Here is a 24,431-nt window from a genome sequence, read left to right as displayed (position 1 = left end):
AGACAACCGTTTTATAGAGTCCCTTTTGTCAAGTAGAGCCAGACTTGTGCTACCTGTAGGCATCTGTTTGTGTATAAATCTCTTTAAACGTGTGTGGACAAATTGCTTTAGAACTCCTTATTTGACTGCAAGAGAGTCTGGTTACATACTTCGTACTGAGTTAGCTTAACTTTTCTGGCGAGGGTCAATTGGAGAGCACAGCCACTTGATAAATATTTGCTTTAAATTAATGTCTGCTAATTTTTTTTCCGAAAGGGGTGGGAAGCAGGGAGAGTACAGCAAATATTGGTCAGCTGTAGAATATTTGTTTTAACCACCTTGCTTGCTTGGTCCACCAGTAGATTTTGATCGGAGGCCTTCAGCACTGAAAGCATGAGCCTCTACCACTTGTGCTGCAGGAATAACTCTACTGCGCTGCTTCTTCAGGTGTCGCCCCCTAATCCGCCTCCCATTCTCACCCAAAACTCTCTCCTTTGAGTGGAGTGGTGCTTTAAACCCAAACTAGCTGGCCTGGCTGGTGTGTCTACACTGTATCTGGGAATGAGCCTCCCAGCCCGAGTCCACAGAAGTCTGTTGGTGAGGCTTATGCAGCGTAGACGTTGTGGCTTGGGTTTGGGGGTGGGGTGGACTTGACAACACCAGCCCAAGCCACATCACCTCAAAGTTTATGTAGACATAGCCGCTAAGGGTTAGAGTCCGGGTACTGCTTTCACGTGGGCTGGATTGTGCCCACTTTGCAGTGAGGATGTAGGCTAAACTGCTGGAGTCCTTCTAGTCCCCCAACAACTTGCCACAATTTCTCTGTGTTCCCCGAAGGACAAACAAGTTCTCCCACAATTCACTGGGAAAGAATCACAGAGCGGCTCAGCTCCCCGTAGCTCAATGAATAGTGCCCCCAGATGTCCCAGCAACACACACAGGGGAATGCAGCACCAGGGAGGACCCAGTAAATCAGGTAGGGCTTTGCAGTGTAGCTGCTCCTGCCTGGGCTTGGTTAACTTGGATTCTGATCACCTGAGTTAACTCTGCAGTGAAGACATGGCCTTAGATAGCCAGTGTAGAGTACTCTTCTCTTCTCTTCTCTCGTGGATCAGCCCCAGGGATGTACAGTCTCCTAGTTGAGGGGTTTTGTTTTCATTTCAGTAACTTAACATTAAGAATGTTTCCTCAAATTAGGAATAGTTCTAGGGAAAATGGGGTCCAGTGTCCAGTGGAGAAACTGAGATAAAAATTAAAGCAACAGTCTAGTGGAAATTGGATTTTCTTTAACACATCCTTTTTTATTCTGAACAATCACTAATGGAAATGTAACTGGTAAGAGAGGCTGGCAAGCGAGGTATAAAAATACAGCAAAACATCTGTTAAAATACCGGAAAATGAAATATTCATGCTGAAAAGGTTTTTCTTTGTGCCTGTGTAGGGAAGTGAGCCAAGTTTTTCTTAATAAGCTTATTCCAGGCTTCACTGCTGATTAATCATAATGGAGCGGTTGATCAGAATGCTAATTTTTCTGCTGCGTGTGGCTATTTGATTCCTATCAGTACAAATCTAGCTTACAGTGAACAAGTAGCCACTGTATTATTGGAAGTGAATTTTTGCACAAGATAGTCTGGAAGCCATAAATTAAACTGAGTTATGAAACTTGAAGGTAGATTTTGCTTCATTGGTTGGGGGGGAGGGGAATTCCTCCTCTGCAATAACCTCGCATCAGTTTCTTTACATGTGACCTGTATATACAGTTTGAGTGTATGCATCTTTCTCTTTTGCTAACGGTCTGTTTCAAAACAGCCCTTAAGTACTTTGCTAAATCGAGTCTTATGCTCATGCTTAATTTCAAGCATGTGAACAATCCTTTTTAAGCACATGTTCTTTGCTGAATAGGGACAAACTTCTGGACGTGCTTACGTTTAAGCACCGGAATGAGGGCCTTAGTTCACACACTATTAGGGCATATTGGAATGTTTATGCATATCTTTACTGAACGCACATACCCAGATGTACAAGCGTTTATGAATATGTGAAATAGGAGGCTACTGAAATGCTTTTCCAAATTTTGTTCATTTGTTATTTTCCCCTTTCTCTCTAGTTCTCCCCTCCCCCCAATTTTGGCACTGAAAAAAGTGTAGAGGGGAGTGCTGGCGTGTGAGGGGAAACAATAACTGATGAAATGGAAACTGAAGAGTTTTGGGGTTTCTTATTTGTCATCAAAAGACTGAAAAAATTCTGGGGGAACAAATTTATTTTTTTAAGGCTACTTTCATTGGAAGGGAGGGCAGTGGTTTGAACAAAACATTTTGACCGGTCCCAGTGATAAATGTAAGAGATTCAGTGTCTTGGGTCATACTGACACAATCCAAGCTATAGTAATTCAAGACTGAAATACAGTCACCTGATTATCAGTGGTCTCTTGTGAGCATGAATGGGACTAGAACTTTAGCTACGGTAATTCTTACTCAAAGGCATGGGTTGAATCGTATTTCTCCTCCAAAATGAATTTCCCACCCCCAGCCATGCTGTATTGGCAGGGATCTTGGCTTATTTTCTCCTTCCTCTGTGGAGTTGAATGATCTGTTAGGGTCAGGTCAGTGGTTACAGTAGATTGAAACAAGGGGGCGTGGGCGAGTTCTCAAGGAACAGTCCGGGTGGAGAGAGCAGGGGTAGCATACCTCTGCTTACAGAAGAGAAAGGGGAGCTGCACTCCTGCACGCCCCCTCTCCTCACACTGCATTCTACTCCTGGTTGACTTCTTGTGACTGCTAGATAGTGGGCATTGATGGACCTCAGCCTTCATCTTCAGTCTTAAGTACCCTCTATCCTGGGAATATGAGTATTGCCCATCCATAAAGGATAATGAGGGTTTTTTTGTTTTTCCCCCAAACCTGCCACTCTTTCTTAGGGCATAGTTTTAATTTCATACAGTAACTCACCTCCCCTCAAAATGACACAAACTAAATTCTGCCCCAGATACATATTTATTTGCATTATAGTACAGGCCTTAACTGCTAACAGGGTTCTGTTGTACAAGGTACTTTAGAAAACATAGTAGGAGAGAGTCACTGCCCCGAAGCGCTTACAATCTAAATAGGCAAGAGTGGTTGGGGAAAAGTAGGCAGAGAGAGAATACACGTGCCACCTGTATCCATGAGCAGAACTGGATCGGATCCCCAGTGTTGATTAAGATTCCTATATGGCCCAACAAGTGTTGCTTTTTAAAGAGAAATTACCCACCATATAGCTCTTGAAGGCTTACAGCTAACTGTTCACAAATGTCTTCTGCCTTTTTTCAAATAAGTAGACAGGCTCTCTTCCCTGTCTGTTCTTCCCCTGCCGCCATAGTGTTTTCTTATCCCAAGAGGTGTGTCAAAGCAACAGTCTCACCTTTGTGACCACCGCTGTTCTGAGACGATACAGCTAGCTGGCAGCTGAATTGCAATTGTGTTTGCGCCCCCAGTACTGCCAACCCCAGTGTGGGGAAAAATCAAGAGTTATGCGCCCCTCTGCACAAAATCAGGATTGGCTTTAAAATTGAGATTTTTAAACAATAACAAATGTTGGGTTCTTCTTATTTGCCCTCTAGGTTTTGAGGCTTGAGTTGAGAGACCTGCAATAAGACTCCAGGAGCCTGAAAAAAAGGCCAAGAATCATGAGACTTGCTAGAGTTGGCAAAACTGGAGCCAAAAGCATAGGGAGCAGGCTTTCAAAGCTGCTTAAAGCCTTGTCTAAACACAGATGTGGTAGTGCTAGCCTGGTTCGACAAGGCAGTACAACCGCACTAGTGTGGGCACAGTTACTCATGTATAAAGATGCCTTCTATTGCTGTAGCTTATTTCCCCCTTCCTCTATGGGAATAGGATGTATTGATGCTAAAGCGCACCTTCATACTGGTATAAGTGCATCTACACTGGGGTTATACCAGTGTAACTATTCTGGTAGAGAAATTGCACCCCCAAGCAACGTAACTATACCAGTACAAACACTGTATAGGTCAGGCCTAAGGGACTGGGATGCTTAATTTCCATTAAAAGCTTAGTGACCTGTACTAAGCCCACTAGGAGACTGAAAAACCCACCTTCCATAGCTAAGGAACTGCTTTCTATTTATTACACCTCACCCTGCTAATTTCTTATAACATAAACATCTTTTTTTTTCTTTTAAATATCACCGAATTTTTTTTTTCTGTGCAATATCCAATGTTTATTAATTCAGGTCTGCAGAAACTCCATTAGGAGCATTAAAGTCCAGGCCCATCCTTTGATTAGTCAGAGCCTTCTGAGGCTGAATAATTAGAAGTTTTTCTTTCATCTTTAATACTTTAATCAATAGGAAGAAATCTTCCTGAGTGACTACTCTATTTACTTCAGTTATTCCCCCCCACCCCACCTCCACCCCCCCGTGTCACAGTTGATTTGGCAGGATTTTTACAATCTTGTTTTTCTTTCCCAGTTGACACCAGAAGAAAAGGACTCTGCTGTGTGCTCTATTGAATTATCTTTCTTTTTGCTTTTCCTCCATGGTACGAGAGTGAGTAACATTCCTGTAGCGTGCAGTGCCTGGCTATAGAGATCTTGGCTTTGAGATGTTGCAGCTTGATTGTTCAGAGTGGTATTGAACTATTGTGGGCCATAGTAGAGAAGTGTGGTTTGGTTTGGTTTTTCTTCCTTCCCTGCTTAATTTGAAAGTCTCTTAGGAATCCTCTTTTACTCTCTCTACCTAATGGACTGCTCCAGTTAAAGGCCCATCAGCCTCTCTAATTCCTAGGATTTTGTAACCGCACTCTTTAAACTGGCTGCTAGGCCAGGACATTCCAGGGTCAGATTACCAAACATGGATGCAATTTACAAGCCTGAAAAAAATTTGCCTTCAGCAGTTGCAGATGGAAAATCCCTGATTCATGCCAATGGACTAACTGCAGACCTGAAGTTCCTGACTTGCATACACGTGATCGGATATGGATTTGGGGACACAGGCCAAATTGTTCAGGCTGAATTTTTTAATGTTGTGTTCCCAAATCAATATTTGGTGCCTGATTCTGCTCTTACACTGATGTAAGTCTGCAACTGCTCTGGGCTCCAGTATCCATTTTACACTGATGTGAGAGGAGAAGCAGACGTTTTAGCTGCTGAATAAGTGACCTCGCTTTCAAAGAGATTGAGCAACCAGCATCTCTCATTGACTTCAATGTTCAGCACCTTTGAAATGATGTGCCAGGGTCCTCAAATGTAGGTGACTGGTGGACACACTGCTTTCTATGCAACATGCTTCTTGCCTCATACTCAAAAGGAAACACATCAGCAGCTTTAAATGGTCTCTCTTCCCCCACCCCCTTAATGCTTGTTGTCACTAGCTTAAATGATATGTAAATAGTAATACTCATGCAGAATTTCAGTTTCCTGTAGCAGCTCCAGAAAAAGGGTCTGACAATGTGAGAGGTTGGGGGTTTTTTTTGTTTTTTTTTTAATAATTCTCTTTGGCCAACTCTGGCAAGATGTGCATGAACACTTGAGGATACAATTTGCTTACCCAGCCAGCAACCTTGATCATGTAAAAGCAAGGCCAGTCACAGTAACATTAAGAATCACCCTCCTGCCACCAGGAATGAAAACTGGCAACATTGAAACCAACCAGAAAATAAATAGTCAGGCCTAAGCTGAAGCAAATCAAAATCACTTACGCTGTGATTGGAAGACTTAGACCAATGGTTCTCAGACTTTTGTATTGGTGACCCCTTTCACACAGCAAACCTATGAGTGCGACACCCCCCCCTTACAAATTAAAAACACTTTTTTTTTTTATATTATAAATGCTGGAAGCAAAGCAGGTTTTGGGGTGGAGACTGACAGTTCACTACCCCACGTAATAACCTTGTGGCTCCCTGATGGATCATGACCCCCAGTTTGAGAACCCCTGACGTAGACTGTTCATCAAGCTTTGGTAGCCCATCGTGGGGTGGGGATCCTGAGATGAGAGCACAGTGCTCAGCTCCAGAAAAGACAGCAAAAGCCTTCTAGCCAGAAGCTAAATGTGAAGGTCCAGTAGTAAATATCCAAGGAGCTGAATGGTGTAGGAACCCTTTAGGAGTCCCTCAGCAACCATAGCCAGAAGACAGACCCAATCCATAGGGTCCAGTTGGTATCTGTGAACATTGCCTGCCCTTGGATTCATCCGTGCCCCTCACCTAATCTTAATTTCCATAGTGGAATATGGGTAAAAAGATCGGTGATAGCTCAGCCTATTGAAATCTCTCAATTATCACCAGTTCCTTGCATTGCACCCATAAACAAGGACCCTGTATTAGGTGTGCATGACAGCTAACACTCCAGTGTCCGTTCCAGTTGTGCAGTTGTTCAAGGGTATCCTTAGTAATCACACTTCAGTGATAAAACCTGAGAAGTGACACAGGCACAGATGGACTTTACATGATAGTTACACCAGTGCACGCTGTGTTGGAAAGATCCCCATTACATTTTCAGCTACAAAACTATAAAAACCAGAATTTAACATAGACCTTGCAATAATGAGCCTTGATTCTGTAACACAAAAATTTCAGTGACTTCTGTTTTTACATTAGACTTGCTATTTTTCATGTAACTTAACTTACCTTTTTAGTCCCTTAGAATAAGAATGTTTAACTAAACCTTTAAATAAGTAACTAAAATGTTTGCGCTAAAGTTTGATCAGATTTTAAATAGATTCTCTTCCTTCCTCCCCACCAGGGATTTAGGGGTAGTTTTTTCCAAAGCACTGCTGGCAAAGAAGTACTAAACTCTCTCTGAAAGTCACCAGGAGTTGCTATTTGTAGCTTTTGAAAATCTCTCCCTTATTTATCTTCTAGGAGAAGATTTTTATCGGTTAGAGTAACAGATCTGTCACAATAGCCTAAAGAAAACTGGGGTTATAGAATCTATCCCGTGCAATATAATGGAAGATACAACTAGCACTAAGCATTGTGTTTTGCTGGAGGATGTTTTGGCAATTGTCATGTCACATGTGGAACCCAAGACATGTGGAAGGCTTGATGATGAGGATGAAACTTGCTTACCCAAGAAGCAACCTTATTAATTAATGTGCAAGACTGGGTGTACTTTGGCAACTGTGTTTGTACAGATAGTGGAATGAGACCCTGATATCTCCATCATAACTTTTTTTCCCTGCAAATGCTTCTGTCTCTCTCCATGCACAATGGTCTTTCCAATTTCAGCTTAGTTATCTGACCATGCTGGTTTCCCCCAACTAGTAAGTGACCTCCATTCCGCTCCAATGAAGTAACTTCCCTGTCTGAAATAAAAACTAGCATTTAGCTTGAATTATTTTATTGCTTGGACGGAGGGCAACTCAAAATCACTAGAGAGGCTGAAAGAGCAGGGAGCTCTGCCTTTCTAGGTACGCCTACTATTGAACTGCAGCCACTTAAGATCAGTGCATGGGAAGTAGTCTAAGCTAAACCATCATATCCTTCGGTTAATGTATTTTTCTTTGGTGTCTGTGGTCAAAAATGCATCCTGGTAAAGTTTCTCTAAAGAGTTTGAATTTATGAACCTGTTTGTGCTGGATGATCTTGATGTCAAGAATCTAAGCTTAAAGCAGAACTATAGATCAGTCTACATGGAGGTCACTGAGCATTTAATAACTTGCTAAGCAGCCCTCGCTCCGTCCCCAAGCTGCAGGTATTGGTTTTCACCTCTGTTATCGTGCTTCATCTCACAATCCTTACATTTAGGACAGAGTACAACATAAAATAGAAACTCTGGGTAGGGCTGTTCAAATGCACCCACATGCTTGAAAGCTACTAAGTCACTTGGGAGCTTTTGAAAATCTCACTCAGTCTGTTTTCAATTAGAACAAACAGGACCATGCAATCACATTCCTAGTGAACTTCCTTTCCCTGCTCCCTACCCTGTACGTGTTTTGTCTAGCTTAGATTGTAAGCCCTACTCTGAAGGGATGTAGTCCTCTTAAAAGCATGTCAGCATTCATAAGAACGTAGCACTTAAGTGACCATGCTGACCGATCAAAGTTGGCAATGAAAGAAACAAGAAATTAAAAACAGGCAACGAATTATGGCAAAGAACCGCTGAAGTTTTTCATCAAATTTACGTGGAAAATTTTAAAACTTGATGGGGGTGTGGGGAAGATGAGAATAGCTTCACTTTTTAGGGGTAGGGGAAGGCCTTTTTCCATCTAAAAAACCCCAAGTTTTTGTTTGAAAAATGTTCTCCAGCTCTCTACAGTGCCAAGTGTTCTCTCAGGAGACAGCTACCCAGTGACTAGAGACTCACTAACAGCACTCACATCCCACAATAATCAACAGAAGATGTTTCAGTGAGTCGGTTTGTGGTTGCATGTCTGCTAAAATTATTGCCATATGGCTGACCAAAGAGTTCCTTTTGCATGGGAGGGTTAAATGGATGATCCCTTTTGGAGTGGGGGAGCGGAAATGAAGGAGAAACACATTTTACTAAAAAAAAAACATGGGTGTGAAGCAGAAATGCATTTAAGAGGTTGGGGTGGTGATGGAGGAGAATGGTTTCAAACAATTCCAGGTTGCTTTCAGAAAGTTTGGGTGTCCAACTAGAGACCCTCTTCTGGAAATCAGGCCCCTGGAAGGCATGTCTCAAATATGAGTAACTAAAATTGTAGATCTAATTTTAAAAGTACCAAACTTTGTAATTTTAACTCTTGTGCTGTGCAAGGCTTGTACCGTGATTAAGAAAATGAGCCCAATTTAACAGGAAATGTAAAAGCTAAAATGAGAAATAGGGCCCAAACCAAACTCCCGGAACTGAATACCACAAATGGGGCCTGATCCATAATTCTCCGCAGTTATGAGTGCCAGGTTGATTTCTAGATAAATGCAACTTAAGCCAGCTTTACTGTCTGCCCAAGCTAACCAGTTACCTTAGCACTGCCTCTGGCAGTTGCCAAAATAAAGTAGTATTCAGCAATGGAAATAATAGGCATCCATTGCCAAGAACTCGACATCTGATTTAAAATGCATTTGGTATCTGGAGGGAAAAAAAAAAGGTTGGTAACTTGACAGCTGTATAAACCCAAGTTAGAGCTGTGAGGCCTGGCTTCGTAGTGTTTTAATATTTTTCTTTAGCCACCTAAGGCATTTATGTATGCAGTTCTCAGAATAATTAACGGAAATAGTATGTCTAACTCCCTTGGGTGGGTTTGAAGATCTGTGTCCTCTTCTTTTTATATGATGATTCTAATATAACCAAATACCTTTCTAATATAGAAGAGTTAGAGAGAGGTTCACGAGCTTTAAACTGTTTTACAGTTCTTGGGTTTATATATTTATTTATTTATTTTTAATGCTATTGAAAGGCTTGGCTTGTTTTTGTTGTGGTGTCTTCCTGGGGGCAACATAGCCTGGTATTCTAGAGCAAGGCTGTGGGGATTAGAACACTTGCTCTTCCACTGAATTGTTGTGTGACCTTGGTCAAGTCACTTAGGGCCCCGAGTTCAGCGAAGTACTTAAGCGCATGCTTAATACTTACTCAGTTAGGGCCTTAACCTCTGTAGGTGTCAGTTTAGCTATAAGTAAAATGGATCAGTTAGATACTTCTGTGAAGTGCTTTGAGATCCTTGTTTGGAGGGTGCTGTATAAGCAGGATGCGTGTTCCTGCATAGAGCCATGCTTATATGAATTAACAGAGTGTAATGTAAGATGATTGGTCCCTCAGATGAGCAGCTATTTAATGGGTTTTTTTTCTTTGCTTTCTTTCTGCTTCCTTCCTTTCTTCTTCCTTTTCTGCTTAACCCAGAAAAACTGATTGAGGGTCTCAAATCTCCCGAGACTGCGCTTCTGCTCCCTGATATCCTGCCTCTAGCTGACCCCTTCGGTTGCACCTCTGATGCTGTGAATGGTAAAATAACAAACTGTAATTTGTGTGGCATCTTGTGCTCCTGCATGTTTACACGATAACTGTGCATATTTTTGCTGCCTGGCTAGGATAGGCGAAAGGTAGGCCAGCAGCCATCGCAAAACACGCCTTGCTTAGAAGAGAATATGTGCAAGGGGCTGAATTTGCCTCTCGAGGCACCATACCCCTTGACTCCAGAGGGAGTCACTGCTGAACAGCTCAGCACTGCTTTAAACTCCTGAGGTTTACCATATTGTCATCAATAATGTGGCAGAGCTGTGACTGTGTGGTGTTTGGGGAGGGCATTCTTTGAGCCGTGTGTAGAGGGAGGATAGTGTGCTGGGTGAGGGGACTCTTAACAAGGATGGGTGGTTAGGGAACTAACCCTTGGATTCAGGAGATCTGCGTTCAAGTCCCTTCCCTGCCACAGAGTTCTGTGTACCTTGGGCAAGTCACTTAGCCTCTCTGGATCTCAGTTTCCTATCTGTAATATGAGGATAATAGCACTGCCCTGCTTCAGGGAGTGTGTGAGGATAAATACATTAAAGATTGAGAGGCACTCGGATACTTAGGTATTTATATGTCCCCTATTACCAAAGAGAGAGGGAATTTTAATGGATGATTTCTTAGCAAAAACTTAACCCAGAGCCTGGAAGTTATTAGCCTTATTCCTGAGTGGTCTATTTGTGATTTGCTGTTATACTAACCTGAGTATAATATCAAGCTGCCACATTCCTGCCAGTCTAGCTGACCTATGTATTAAAGAGGTACTTAAAGATGTAGACAACTGCCTTCTCAGCTTCTACCTGTGCTGTATTTGGTAAACTAATGTCTCCCTTCTCTCTGCTCTGATCTCGGGTGCATTCTGAAAGGAAAAGACGATATACCTGTTGAGAGTCTCATACCTGGCCTGGAGGCTCCACTGCCCCAGCAGCTCGCTTCCCAGACCGACTCAGTTGCTTCTAACAGAACAGGTTGGTGAGATGCCCCAAACTGAAATGGGGGGTAGCGTTAGGGTGGTCTGTAGGACTTCTTTATAGTGAATAGGAAAACCGTATCCACTTGACTAAATTGTTCTCTCTCTCCTCCCCCTAACCTCACCTGCAGTTTAAATTGACCATGTGTTTATAAAGCTAATTTCAGCTGGTTCCTTTAAAGGTCACTGTTAGCCCACGGGAAAAGAATCTTACAGAAGCATTTGGTTATTCATCCAGTACCCTCTTTGTTCCAGAGCAGGTGTTACAATGGACTGACAAGTGCTTCTCCTATGAGGGTGATACTGTATTTTGTTTGTTCCGTCCTACGGGTGGATCCTTGTACCTTCTCAGAGCCCCACTGACTTCAGTGGGGCATTCAGCACTTCGCAGGATAGGCCCCAGCTGATGGTGTCCCAGTGTGCCACAGGAGACCAGTAGTTTTAAGATATCTGAAATGTTACTTAACGTTTCTTTTATATAGAAATGAATGGTGTCTAGTCTGGTCTATGGCTGACGAGCCTCTTCAAATAGTTGAGCTCAGCTACTTATTTATCTCAAAAAGGTTGTCAGCTGCATGTAAAATATCAGGCTTGCTTCCCTGAAACCATGGGTTCAAATCCTCCTATGAGCAACTCTCTCCTTCTTTGCAAAGTAAATAAATGAGTACCATACATCTGTATGTCTTCCCAGCAAGACCTTAAACCAGACCAACAACAGCAAAAGCCTCCTCCTCATTCCAGTCTTGACTTAAACAATATCCAAAGATCCATGGGGGTTTTTTGCAAGAGGGAGGGACTTTCGCTCTTCTCTTGGCTAATGTCTAGCCCATTTCATTGTGCAAGATTCTAACTTGGCTGCTGCTGTCACAGCTCCAGAGGTGGCTGCTGTCCTGGGGTGAATCTGGTTTTCTGCATGTAGGTGGTTAAAACACTTTGGGATCCTTCACTGCTCTCTCTAATGGTGGGAAATTTTCCCCACCAGAATAATGTTAGATGTGGCTACATGCAGGTTTTGCAAACTGCCCTTTCAGTACTAACTGGATGGTAACAGGAGTGTGACAGTATTAATCTAACGGTCTTGTGTGTGTGTGCTGTTTAATGCTGTCGTTGCTGTGGCCTGATGGCTGTTAATCTGGACAGACTCTCTCACTGGGGAAGATTCTCTACTTGACTGCTCTCTGCTTTCTAACCCCGCTGCTGACCTCTTGGACGAGTTTGCTCCTATAGCTATTTCAGCTCAAGTTCACAAAGGTAACCTGCCACTGGGTGTTTTTGTCATACCTGTACCTGATGATGTAACCTGATGATGTAGGATCAGATCCTCAGCAGGTGTAAATCAAAATCAGCGGAGGTATGCTGATTTATACCAACTGATGATCTGACCCATATTCTTTACTAGGCCCTGTTGCCTTGTCCCCTGAGTTGGTAACACTTGTAATATACAGTGCAGCCTTTAATACTGGGGGCATCAAATTACCAACAGAAAATATGAACACAGTTCAGCATGATTCTGCAAACAAAAGCACTTAAGACTCGCTGTATATTTTTTTGTGTGTACATGTGTAATAGTATTTGCCTTAATGCTCCTGTATTCATAGTGTTTTTTTAAGGCCTGCAGGGATTACTGCATTATAATCATCTTCTCTGACCACATGTGCTTTTGAAACCCTGTGCTTCCCCTCTCGAAGAGTCAGTGTTTCATTTGTCTGTAGCATAAGTCCTCTGTGACTTAGTATTGCCAGATTTGAGGAACATGTCCTCTTCCCTGAAGCGTTTAGCTAGAAAAAGCACATGAACTAAGGCACGCTAATTACAGAAGTGACTAGGTGTTGAAGCGTAATGTACAAACCAAAAAGTTTAGTGAGGTATAGTTGTGGGAGGTTGGCTGGGGAACCTGAACTGCAGGGTAACAATGGGCTAATATATTGTGGCTATGAAGAATTGCAATTTTGAAGATTGGCCAGTGTGTCTTGACTTGAGCATTGTCTAGTGGCTAATGCACATGCCTTGGTGTAGGAGATCTGGGTTCTGTTTCCAGCTCTGCTCTTGTGTTGTGCAAGACCTTGCATGTTTCACTTACCATCTGTGCTAGGATTTGAATATACTTGGGGCTTGATTCCCCCCCCCCACCCCCAAAGTTGCTCACCATCCACCACTCCAGTGGGGGTGACAGTTAGGTCCTCGTGTATTTGGATCTGGGATGTTTCACCATTGCTCATCAGTTCAGAGCTTCGAGCACAGGTTTTAAGATGTACTTTTCCTGCTGTGATCTTCCAGTTTCCTGCTCTGTGCTGAAGCGATCACTGTAACATCTCCAGCTATTAGAAAATGCCAGGCAATGAGTAATATGCAAATAAAATGTGGAGTGTATCTTGGATGGTAAATACCTCTCTACATGGGGTTTTTCCTTCATTTATTGCATTGAAAAGACAGGCCCAAAGAGCGAATACGAACCTGGATTAGACCTCTGGGTGTCTGTTCATGCTGAGGTTTGTTTAGCTCAGTTGATAAGCATCCCAATGGCAACAGAAAATGTTCAGTCCCTAGAGGAAGTGCAGTAGAAATAGTTTGTAATCAATTTTTACAGTCAATGGCATTTTAAAATGAGATTGCATTTTTCATAAAGCTTTTGGGTTTAAACAAGCAATTCTCCTAATTACTCATTGCAACAGTAAACTTCCATGCCACTTTATTCTGAGTAAATGGCTTGAAATGTATGGTCACTGGCTGCTATTCTGTGATGCAACTCAGCAAAATGGAAGCTCAAAATGTTGGACTTCAATGAGAAATGAGAGAATGAATTGAGAGAATTCTGTCCGATTTCCCGCTATTTCCATTGCCTCGAGGGCAAACGTGAAAATCTCACTTTCCCTTTCAAATGCATCTCTTAACAAAACACATCCAAAAGTATATACTTGCTTGCATTTTTCTTATCTTGAAGATGCCTAAAATGAGTGCAGATTTCAACAATCTTCCCTTAATGGCTACAGCTGTAGATGGCTAAATGTATTACAAACTTCTGTTGTCTCAAAGCTATCAACAATTATGGATAGAGCAGAAAAGAACATCGGTTGGCTCAAAAAGGTGCTAAGCTATTTGTCTGATTGCTGAAGAACACACGACTTCTGAGCCAAGCCATAAAGCCCACTTGCATGATCCTGGCTTGTCTGCATGTTCATTCTGTAGAAATATGTGGCTTTCCCCTTATCTTCCGAAGAGCCATGTGTTTTCACAGGGTTTCCTTCACCTGCACAGCTGAAATCTAGTAGGATATCTATCAACTTCATCTAAAGGGATTTTTTTGTATCTGAGTTGGGGGAATACTTCTGGTCAACAGAACCTATTTACTCTTATTCCGTGAGCCATAGTGAGGGAATATGCTTTACATAGGGTCTGAGGACCAGATTTTCCAAGGTACTTAGTTAAAGAAGCAGAGAGGAATTTAGTGGGATTTTCAAAAAATCGCTAAGAAGTTTAGCCACCTAACTCCCATTGATTTCAAGCCCTTATTTGCCTTCTTTCCCACGGGCAATAACTCATGTATTGGCTCATCTGATTAATTGGTCTTGGATCTTTTATACACTTCCCTTGTGCCACGCTGCCATCTTTCTCCTCAAAATCTCCCGTTAAATATGTGGTCCCATGACCAAAGAGGTAGACTGTTCTCTGGAACTGTACTGGTGTTAGAGAATAAGAACATAAGATGCAAAAGAATATTTTCATTCCTGTTTGCCTTCACCCCTAACCCCCCTATCCTTGCTGGCCATGCAGTGTGCCAGTGTAACCTCAAACCCATGTTCCTAGCAGAGCTAGGAAACGTACTAACTGCTAAAGCATTGGGTTGGCCAAATTTTATGTTGGTTCTCATTAATTGGCTCCACTAAGTATGTGCGTGTATGTTTTGGGTTTGGTTTTTGTTTTTTTGCTTTTGAGTTTAACAGTTCACCTATTATCATCTTAGACTTACCAACTTTATTTCAACTTTTTATTTAAACTCTTGCTTTTTAACAACTTAAAAACAAAAAAAAACCTAACATTTTTGGCAATTCTAACATGCTTTTTCTGCTATCTTTGCTTCTTTACCTGCGTTTCTCCTTTACACTGCAGAAGATACTAATCTGATATCAGGCTTTGATGTTCCTGAGGGCTCTGAAAAGGTGGCAGAAGATGAGTTTGACCCTATCCCAGTGTTGATATCCAAAAATTCACAAGGTAAGCTAGGATTTTTAAAAAGAACACACATGATGGCAACCAGTTTATTGGGCAGTCATGCTAAGATGTACACATAAACCACACGGAAACCATATCTCCTTAGTTATCAGTGAGCCCAATTCTCCTCTGGCTTATGCCAGTTTGTCTTGCTGCATTGTCTTTTAGGTTACTCCTGATTTTCAAACTTGGTGAGGAGGAGAATTGGGCCCAATGAGATAGCATAATACAGTACTGAGAAGGATTCATTTACCACTTGGTCACAATACCACTCTCACTCAAATTTGGCCTGGCTACCCCACCATCATGGATTAGAAGGCTTACTGTGCCCCATTGGTTGAGAACTGCTGAGACAGGACAATGTGTGTAAACCTTTAGTAATTCAAACATCTTGTCATCCCAGGAGTCAGCCACACGTCCCATGCCCTGCCACGAGGCTGTATCGACTAACTCACCCAAACATTTCCATGGCTAGATTAGATGGTGTAACTTTACTTTTTAAGGCCCAGATCCAGTGCCCATTGACGTCACTGGTAAGGTGCCCATGGATGTGCCCTAAGGCACTTCTGAAAATTCCAGCCTCAGTCATTAGGACTTTGCGGCCTTCCTGTCTATTTGAGTTCCAGCCTTGTATGTTCATGTTATCATCCTATCTACAGACCATTGTTCAGCCTTATATAAGGATGTAGCTATTAAGAGGCATTGTCCCTTTAAAAATAAAATTAGGTGAATGATGCTTCATTAATGAGCTTCTTAGGGACAGAAGCAGGCGGCTTTTTGTAACGACTCCTGTCAAATATGACTTGTTTCTGCAGTGTGACTGCAGTGAAGATGTTTCTGAAGTTCCTGGTGAAAGAACAGATTTTTATAACATGATCCATTTCTCCTTTTTTTTGGCAGTGGAACCCTTGCCTTTTGTAATTCCCATATATCCTGTCTTTCATAGCATGGAGTGTACTGCATGCCTGCTCTGCTGCTAATATTAGCTTTGAAAGAAGGACCCTCATTAGGAAAAATCCTAAGGCATTTAGGTGGGGATTTTTCAAAAGCCCTCAACCCGGGTTTAAGTCTGCTCTGCTCCCATGTGAAGTCAATGGAAGGTTCACTGCTGACTTGAATGAAAGCAGAGGTCGGCCAATGCTGAGTGCTTTTGCAATGCCGACCCTAAATAAAGAGTCTTTCTATAGAGAATGATATAAATGCTATGGGGGGTTTACAGGATCACTTAAAAAGCCTGTGAAATGGCTGTAAATGACTTAATGGTGTCTTGTAGAAATTACTCCTCTGTTCTAGACTTCTATAACTTGAAAACAACATCCTTTCTGTAGAATTTTTAACCCATCTTATAGAAGCGTATAATTTAATTAAAAATCCCATAGAATCTCATTGATTTGATTCTGATAAAATTCTCTTAGACTTTTTTCCATGAAGGCCTTATTGTGTGTAAATCTTGGCAGTGGCTGCTACCTTTTCTCCTTCACCAATAGAAGTCAGTCCAATAAAAGATATATTGCCTGACCCACCTTGTCTCCTCTAATATCCTTGCCACTGACACAGCTATAACAACACTGCATACCATAGTACACGTAACATAGAGTAGCTTAGCTCAGCTTAAAGTTGCTTTCTCTGGTTGTTCTTTCTTTGCTTGTGCTTGAACATCTGAAACTAACCTGTGTGTCCTGTGCAATACTGAATTCCTATCTCTCACCCTTTCAGGTGGGCATTCTAGAAACAACAGTGGAAGCTCTGAATCCAGTCTTCCCAACCTAGCCAGGTCTTTACTGCTGGTGGATCAGCTCATAGACCTGTAGCAGTGACCCAGTAGCAGACGCAGTTTCTGTAACGTACTTTATCTACATTTTCATTTCCAGAGGAGTTAACCTTCAGGTTTTTTTGGGTTTTTATTTTAAAAAAATAAATAAATCTGCGAACAGCAGGAGACAACCCCCTATGTTCCCATCTCCTGGCCCAGGAATGGATTCTATTTCTGTCCCACCTATTCCCATAGGCTGTCCTTCAGCTCATCCCTGGTACAATCTGCTATGGTTCCTTATGCACTTGTCTTGACTAGCATATGTCTAAAGGAAACACTACTCATCATTATCCACTCTGCTGAGATTTACACATAGCTCCACCGAAAGCTTAACTGTAAATTAATTAGTTAATTGTAGCCTATGTATGATCCTTGCTAGAAATGTCATACAACGGATATTTCGTTTTCCTTAGGCTAGAGTGCTAACGTGTTTAACCTTTGAGGGGAGAAGGGAGGATTTCCGACAAATGGGCAAAAGGAAAGGACACACAAAATCACTAGCGCTGTTCATCTCCTAGGTAGGAGACAAATTAGGAGAAGATGGGTTTTTAAATTGGCAATATATGCTTCAGAGTGGGGGGAAAAAAATAAATTGGGTTTTGCGGCAGCGGAGCTGCACAGTAAATATGGTGATCATGTAAATTGAGAGGGTTTTCCACACCCCCCTCTAAAATGATCCTGCTTATGAACAGATTGTGCTTTCTCAAAAAAAAGAAAACCCAAATGTTAACACTACAAAAATGACCCCAAGTGAAATATTTCAAAATTGAGAACCAAATACATGCGAGTATGGCTGCAGTGTCTTAATACTGAATGAACTGTTGGCCGAAAAGGGGAATGTGGGAGCAGCGGATGTATTTTCCTGTTATTTTTGTGTGCGTGCGTGTATGTATGTGTTTTAGATTTAAAAAAAACAAGCTGTAAATTGTGTACAAACTAAATTGTCCAAGAGTTGTTTTTTCTTAACCTGGGTTTTAGTCAAACGTCTCGTATCTGTTCTGGGTTTTCCTCTTTTCCCTTGTAACTACATATAGTGCAACATAGTTAAGTATGGAACCATTTTTCAGTAGACAAGTTACTGTAAACTTTATTCAGATCTTCAGTCTTTGTAGAACAAGCATGCACTCTCCTCAAACAGTTGGAAATGAGTGCTGACAAGCTAGATACAACTTGATGGCATTTACCTTTTTCTTTTTACCTTGACATGCTTAGTTTGTCAACTAACTGGATACGCTAAACTTGTTTTCATTGGCTTATGATCTTAAAGTCCAGCATTCCTATCATATATTTGAAAATTCTTCCTGAATAAAAGAACTCTTCCTCTGTAGTGGAATAATTACTAGCTTACTGCTAACCTTGTGTATGTGTATGTAGCTGTATTAGTACAAGTGCAGATTCTCATGTGCGAAAGTATGAATGACTAAATTATAGATGTATTGACCTCTCCTTGAGAGGGAAAGACATTTAAAGTCTGTGAGCATTTCTCTCCTATTTCCAGTTTTCCCACTATTTCCCCCCTCCCCCTACCAACATTTAGTTTAACAAATTCTGTAAATAGAACTAACCATCAATTGTTCTCCGTTAATCTTCTTTTAAAATCTACACTTCATAATAAAAGTATTGCTTAAATGTGTTGTATCATTACATGTGTAATACTGCACTTTCCAGAAGAAGCTTTACACGAGAGAACTATGGAAATGATCTTAGTAAAATTGTCAATAGAATTTTATTTTTATTTTTTTGTTTGTTTTTTATTCCTAAAGCAGGCAAATTGGACTGGAGAACATGAAAAAGCTCTAGATAGAAAGTTATTGTATAGCCAGATACTGAAAATACATGAAAAGAGAATGGATTTTAAAAAAAAGTAACCATCTACTGTATATTAGAAACCAAGAGATTTCTGTGAATTAAAGTACTTTTAAAGAATGTTTAAGATTTTAAATCTAATAGTTTGTTCAAGTGTTCTGGTATCAACATTATAAAAGTACTGGGTTGTTTTGGAATAATGCTATTAAATAAGCAGAGGTGTATGTTCTTTTTATTATAGCTATTCATGGATTTGGGAGGGAAATGGAATACAATGGAAGCATAATCCTTTACAAAGGTGTCTGATTTAGACCCAGCTCGTAAGAAAAGACTTGACACTGATTGTTAAGGAAATGTTACAGAAGAGATGTGTGGAATGGAAAATGCAAGCGAAGTATGAAGACTTCAGTTTCTTCAAAGGAGATGAGGGGGATAGCTCAGTGGTTTGAGCATTGGCCTGCTAAACCCAAGGCTGTGAGTTCAATCCTTGAGGGGGCCATTTAGGGATCTGGGGAAAAAATCTGTCAGGCACAATACTTGGTCCTGTTGTGAAGGCAGAGGACTGACCTCAATGACCTTTCAAGGTCCCTTCTAGTTCTACAAGATAGTGGTGTGGTTTTTTTTTTTTTTAAATATGGAGATATACCTGTCAGCCTGCAAACATTAGGTTCACATGGTATAAACTGCCCAATTGGGAAGAAGCGTGAAAATTGCTAGCAAGAAGGAAAGGCACAGAGTGAACTGTCATCCAGTTTCTATGCCAAAGAATTTTGGTCCCCTGAGTGGCATAAGAATACAAGTTTACTAACCATCATAAAGATGTTCTGTTATAGTCATGGAAACAAGAAGGGGGACAAGTCAAATGCTTATTTATCTCCTCCAAGGTTTGTTCCTCCATCCGTTGTCCCAAAATGGGTAGAAATCTATGCTGAGTGAAGTGACACCAAATGATTCTCCTTTTTCTGCTAGTACATGCTTTTGATTCATAGAAGGATGATGAAGGAACCATCACATCCTGATGTCCTTGGGTCACTAGTGCAGTTCTTGACATTAGTTTCCTCGGTACCTTAATGGATGCTCGTACCAGGATTTTATACTTTCAAATGTAGCCACCATACAAAAGTCAGAGCCAACTCCCTTTTCAAGTTTCAGAGTAGCAGCCGTGTTAGTCTGTATCCGCAAAAAGAACAGGAGTACTTGTGGCACCTTAGAGACTAACGAATTTATTTCAGCATAAGTTTTCATGGGCTACAGCTCACTTCTTCGGATGCATAGGCAAATATAGGACTTTGCAATCTTCGTTATCGCATCAGGAGCAGGATTTATTTGTGGATTTCCAAGTTACTGCACAAATTGGTGAAGAGTTAAACTTTGAGCCCCACAAAATAATTGATCAAAATGGGTGGGAGTGTCTTCCAGTGGCAAAGGTGACTGTGTCAGAGCTTCTGGGCTCTATAATGACACACTGCAATGTGCATGTGACAGTTCCAGCAAATCCCAGCTATTGTGTGGAGGGGACTTCTACTGATGATCCTGCTGCTGTTTAAAAAACCTATTTTAACTGGAGTGAGGAAGCCCCCCCTCCCCGCCCCCTTCTCCACAACCACCCAGGAGCTAGCTCTGCCTAAAATAGTTTTTCCGTAAAGCCATTTGAAAAGGCTGTATCACTGGAATACAAAATCAAATGAGAACGGGTGGCCCCAGTGAAGTTAAAAAGTTGAGGGGTGCACTGGCAAACCTCAAATGTGGAGCCTGTAAGCTGCAGACCTCAAAAAAGAGGGACACAAACATGGAATAAAGCACAAACATTCATGACTTGGATTAATGTTCTTCAGCGGCATTTTCGGTAAATAAATTTCCTGGGTGTGTGTGGTTTTTTTTGTTTGTTTTTTTTTTAATTGTGGAAGGAATTTATAAGAAATCAGCCTTTGGGTGTGGCAAATCTGGGTGTAAAAGGAAGGGATGTTTTGAGAGATGTGGGATGGAGATAATCAATCCAAATTAATCATGTAGCAACTTTGCCTCAAAGTGTGGGCACTGCATGTTACAACCACTTCATCGGAGCAGAAAACTGAGTTTTGGAATAATGAGGTTAGAAGTGTTCCTTATAGATTGAGGCCAGCTGTTTCACACACAGGATTAAATTCACTTGTGTGCATAGGGCGTGCACAAATCTTGTGCACCACGTAAGCCTTCTATTTTACTTTTTATTTTTTATTTTATTTTTTTAAGGACTGGAGTGATGCATAGGCCTTGTGCTAGTCTGCTCCACCAGAGTGAGATTTTCTCATACTAAATCAGCCGGGTGTTCCTCTGAAGCAATCCCGAACCATTCTTTAAACCTGAACTATGTGAATAAAACTTCTTTTTAGATAAAGCTGAGACAATTAGACTCCTCAGATACACAATCTGAGTAGGCTTTATTCTCTGCTACTAGCGTCACTTAAATATGTGTGATGTGGGAATAAAACTCTACCTAATCAGAATGTTTTATACCTGCTTTTACTCACTGTGCAGGGGACTAAATGGCTGCACAAGATGCCAAACAGAGGAGAGACAAATAATTATCTTTGGGGTAGGGTGGCCTAGAGGATACAGCAATGGACTGGTCCTCAGAAGAGCTGGATTCTATTCCCAGCTCTGCTACTGGCTTGCTGAGTGACCCTGATCAACTCACTTCACCCCTCTGTGCCTAAGCTTTTCCATGTGTAAAATGGGGGGAAATGGTACTGGCCTCTTTTTGTAAAGTGATTTGAGATCTACAGATCAAAAGTGCTATGTATGGGCTAGGTATTTATTATGATTACTGCTCCCTTATTTTTAACCTTGATGGGCATTCGAGTACAAGGAAAGAATCCACCATCTCCTCAATGAAGGTGAATAAGGGAAACATTGATTACTTTTTAATTTTAAGGTCACAAACAAACCTAGCCAATAGCCATATGTTCCAACTATTGTATTAGTCTTACCCAGTCAACATCAGATGATAGGATCTTTATGGCTTTGTCTAGATAAAATGTTTGGGACAAAATGAGCAGAATTACTCCATGGAAAGGCAACCTCAGCTCTGGCAATACCTGTTTTCTTTCAAAGGTTCTAATTGTAGGGCCTGATCCAGTGTCCTTTAAAGTCAATGGAAAGTTTCCCATTGACTTGAATGTGTATTGGATCAGCCCTCATAGCCGACGGCAAAAGCTGTTCAGTGTGTGTGTTTTTGTTTTCTTGCATTAATTATTCTAGTAGCTTGCAATTATTGCACAATGTTCATAAAAAGAAGAAACCTGTTCAAGTGTTGATATTCTAACCTGTAATAAGCTGTCTCTTCCCTCTCACCCACTATAAGAATAAGTATCAGAGGGGTAGCCGTGTTAGTCTGGTTCTGTAGAAGCAGCAAAGAGTCCTGTGGCACCTTATAGACTAACAGATGTTTTGCAGCATGAGCTTTCGTGGGTGAATACCCACTTCTTGAAGTGGGTATTCACCCACGAAAGCTCATGCTGCAAAACATCTGTTAGTCTATAAGGTGCCACAGGACTCTTTGCTGCTTATAAGAATAAGGTTATTACAGGTTTTATATGTTGCTAATCTATGCAAACTAAAGTCTAAAAGCAGCAGTTATCACAGAGTTGGGTTTTTTTTTAATTTTTGTCCATACTTACTGTAGCAACGTGAACTACATCTGTTTGTTGTGAGTATTCTACACTGCGGCATTGTGCAGATCCTGATCTATCCCAGGATGTATATTTTTAATATTTACCTTCTCTCTGAAGAAGGTAAAGCAAATCGATGTTCTTGGGGAGTGTTTTCTTTAGTACACCTCTACCCCGATATAACATGACCCGATATAACACGAATTTGGATATAACGCGGTAAAGCAGCGCTCCGGGGGGGAGGCGGGGCTGCGCACTCCAGCGGATCAAAGCAAGTTCGATATAACGCGGTTTCACCTATAACACGGTAAGATTTTTTTTTTTTTTTGCTCCCGAGGACAGCGTTCTATTGAGAGAGAGAGGTCTACAATGTTTGACTCTAAAAATTTCTACCAAGTATTGTATACAAGGGGGAAAATTATCTAAACAAAGTTCTATCTTATGTAAACATTTTAAGGAATGAAGTCTTCAACTATTACTAATGAGCATGCTTAGAAATATTCTAACTTTGCAAGTATGGACCATTTTTCTGATTGGATAACCGAAGGGCAGCTACCCGTTGGCACTGTTAATATTTCTTGGCATGCTGAAGTGTTAGAGTATTATTTCCCAACAAAGAGAGGTTGTGTGCATCCCATTCTTGCACAACTTTATCAAGGTTGGCAACTGGACCTATAGATGATGCCAAGAAACCAATGTGTGGAGATTGTGGATGTTCTGTGTGTTCATAAAGTGCAACCAAGCATCTTGTAGCTTGCTTGCTGATAGTGTGATTGGAAACGGTGCCATGAAATAGAATGGGCAGGATTTCCAAGCTAGCAGCGCTGTCGTAGTTTCACTAAACCTGCCCTTTACATTCTAACCACAGCTATTTGTGGAATGGTCCTTTCCACCCTTCACCCATAACATAGAATGAAATGGCTGGTATCCTTTTTTAAAATAGAAATCTCCTTCCCTTGAGTGCATCGGTCACATTGGTCTCTCTTTGACCTGGGATGGGAATTGTTGGACTCTATTTATAGGAGGTAACTTAAAGGATCCACTTGCACTAATGTTTACACTGCATGCTCCTCCAAACTAATCAATGGCAAAAGCTGGGGCTTGGGCTGAATATAACTGCTTTCATATTCCTGTCACAGGATTGCTTGTTAACTTTTACACCACCTTCATGCAGACCTTGAGCACTTCAGAGTCTGTAACTTTATCCTATCTCCCTATTTTTTTTAACTCACTTAAATAGTTTTTATATATCCGTAAGAACAAACCCATTGGCCTACGGCCCCTGTCCAAAAGGACACGCACCTCAATATTTCTAAAAAGCTTGGCAGTTTAGTTAGTTATGGGACTGGTGCACTAGCTACTCTTGTAACTAATCCTTTACTCTTCTCTTAGTGTTGGTGAAATGCACTGAGAGAACCAGAGAATTTAGAACAACGTGGGCCTGGATCCTTCCACAATGTTGAATCCATTGTGGGGCTGAGTGATTGTGGCACCTTTTTTTTTTTTTTTTTTTTCCCCCAAGGGTACTGCTACAAAATTCTCACTTTCTTCCTTCAGGAAAAGATGCAGGAAAATTTCCCTTGGTGACTAATGATGGTAGAACTTTGTCCTTCTTTATTAATATCGCCCTCACAACTAAAATGTTAATTACCTTGTAAAAACATTGAACCATCAGAAGTTACACTGAGGGGTGGCTGGCCCATCTCTTGGACAGCATTGTCCCAACTAAGCAAAGGTGGCACCTCAAAGTTGTATACCTTGCTGCATTTCTGCTCATCTTTCTTTGTCATATGATAGCAATATGCTAGAATACAGTGGCTGGCCATTTAAAAAAGAATAGCTAGTATCAGAGGAACGTTAACTCATAATGGTGTAGGAGAGCCAAGTTTCCCCAACTTTGTTAGAATAGGAAACAAGTGTGGTAGCATAGGTACTGGTGTGGTAACCATTGGCAAATGTTGAGATTCTGATGGCAACCATTGTACATTTGCATAGAACTCCACTTCTGTCAACACATGGCATCTCAAGTGGCACACCTATACACACTTGTTTGTCTTGAAAATCTTTAGTATGCTCTACTTCTTGTACTTTCCAGGCCTATTACATAG

The 24,431-nt window shown here is 41.3% G+C and overlaps 1 protein-coding gene across 14 annotated transcripts in view; it reads left to right on the top strand.

The window, feature by feature from the left end:
- The window catches only part of AAK1 (AP2 associated kinase 1), a 140,478-nt gene that overhangs the window by 109,438 nt on the left and 6,609 nt on the right, over positions 1-24,431 (top strand). For 3 of the 14 annotated variants that reach the window (XM_045004830.1, XM_045004831.1, XM_045004829.1), the window contains 5 exons: positions 9,771-9,872; positions 10,742-10,843; positions 11,986-12,096; positions 14,953-15,057; positions 16,771-18,851. The exons of 5 other annotated variants lie outside the window; for them this stretch is intronic. In XM_045004830.1, coding sequence (XP_044860765.1) covers positions 9,771-9,872; positions 10,742-10,843; positions 11,986-12,096; positions 14,953-15,057; positions 16,771-16,865 — 515 coding nt within the window. In that variant the 3' untranslated portion in view covers positions 16,866-18,851. Of the gene's footprint in view, positions 1-9,770; positions 9,873-10,741; positions 10,844-11,985; positions 12,097-14,952; positions 15,058-16,770; positions 18,852-24,431 lie in introns of those variants that run through there. 6 more of the 14 variants (XM_045004837.1, XM_045004836.1, XM_045004838.1 and 3 more) reach the window with 5 other exon arrangements.

This window comes from Mauremys mutica, chromosome 2 (assembly GCF_020497125.1).
Source record: "Mauremys mutica isolate MM-2020 ecotype Southern chromosome 2, ASM2049712v1, whole genome shotgun sequence".
In the NCBI taxonomy this organism is placed as follows: domain Eukaryota; kingdom Metazoa; phylum Chordata; order Testudines; family Geoemydidae; genus Mauremys; species Mauremys mutica.
This window is presented reverse-complemented; position numbering and strand designations above follow the sequence as displayed.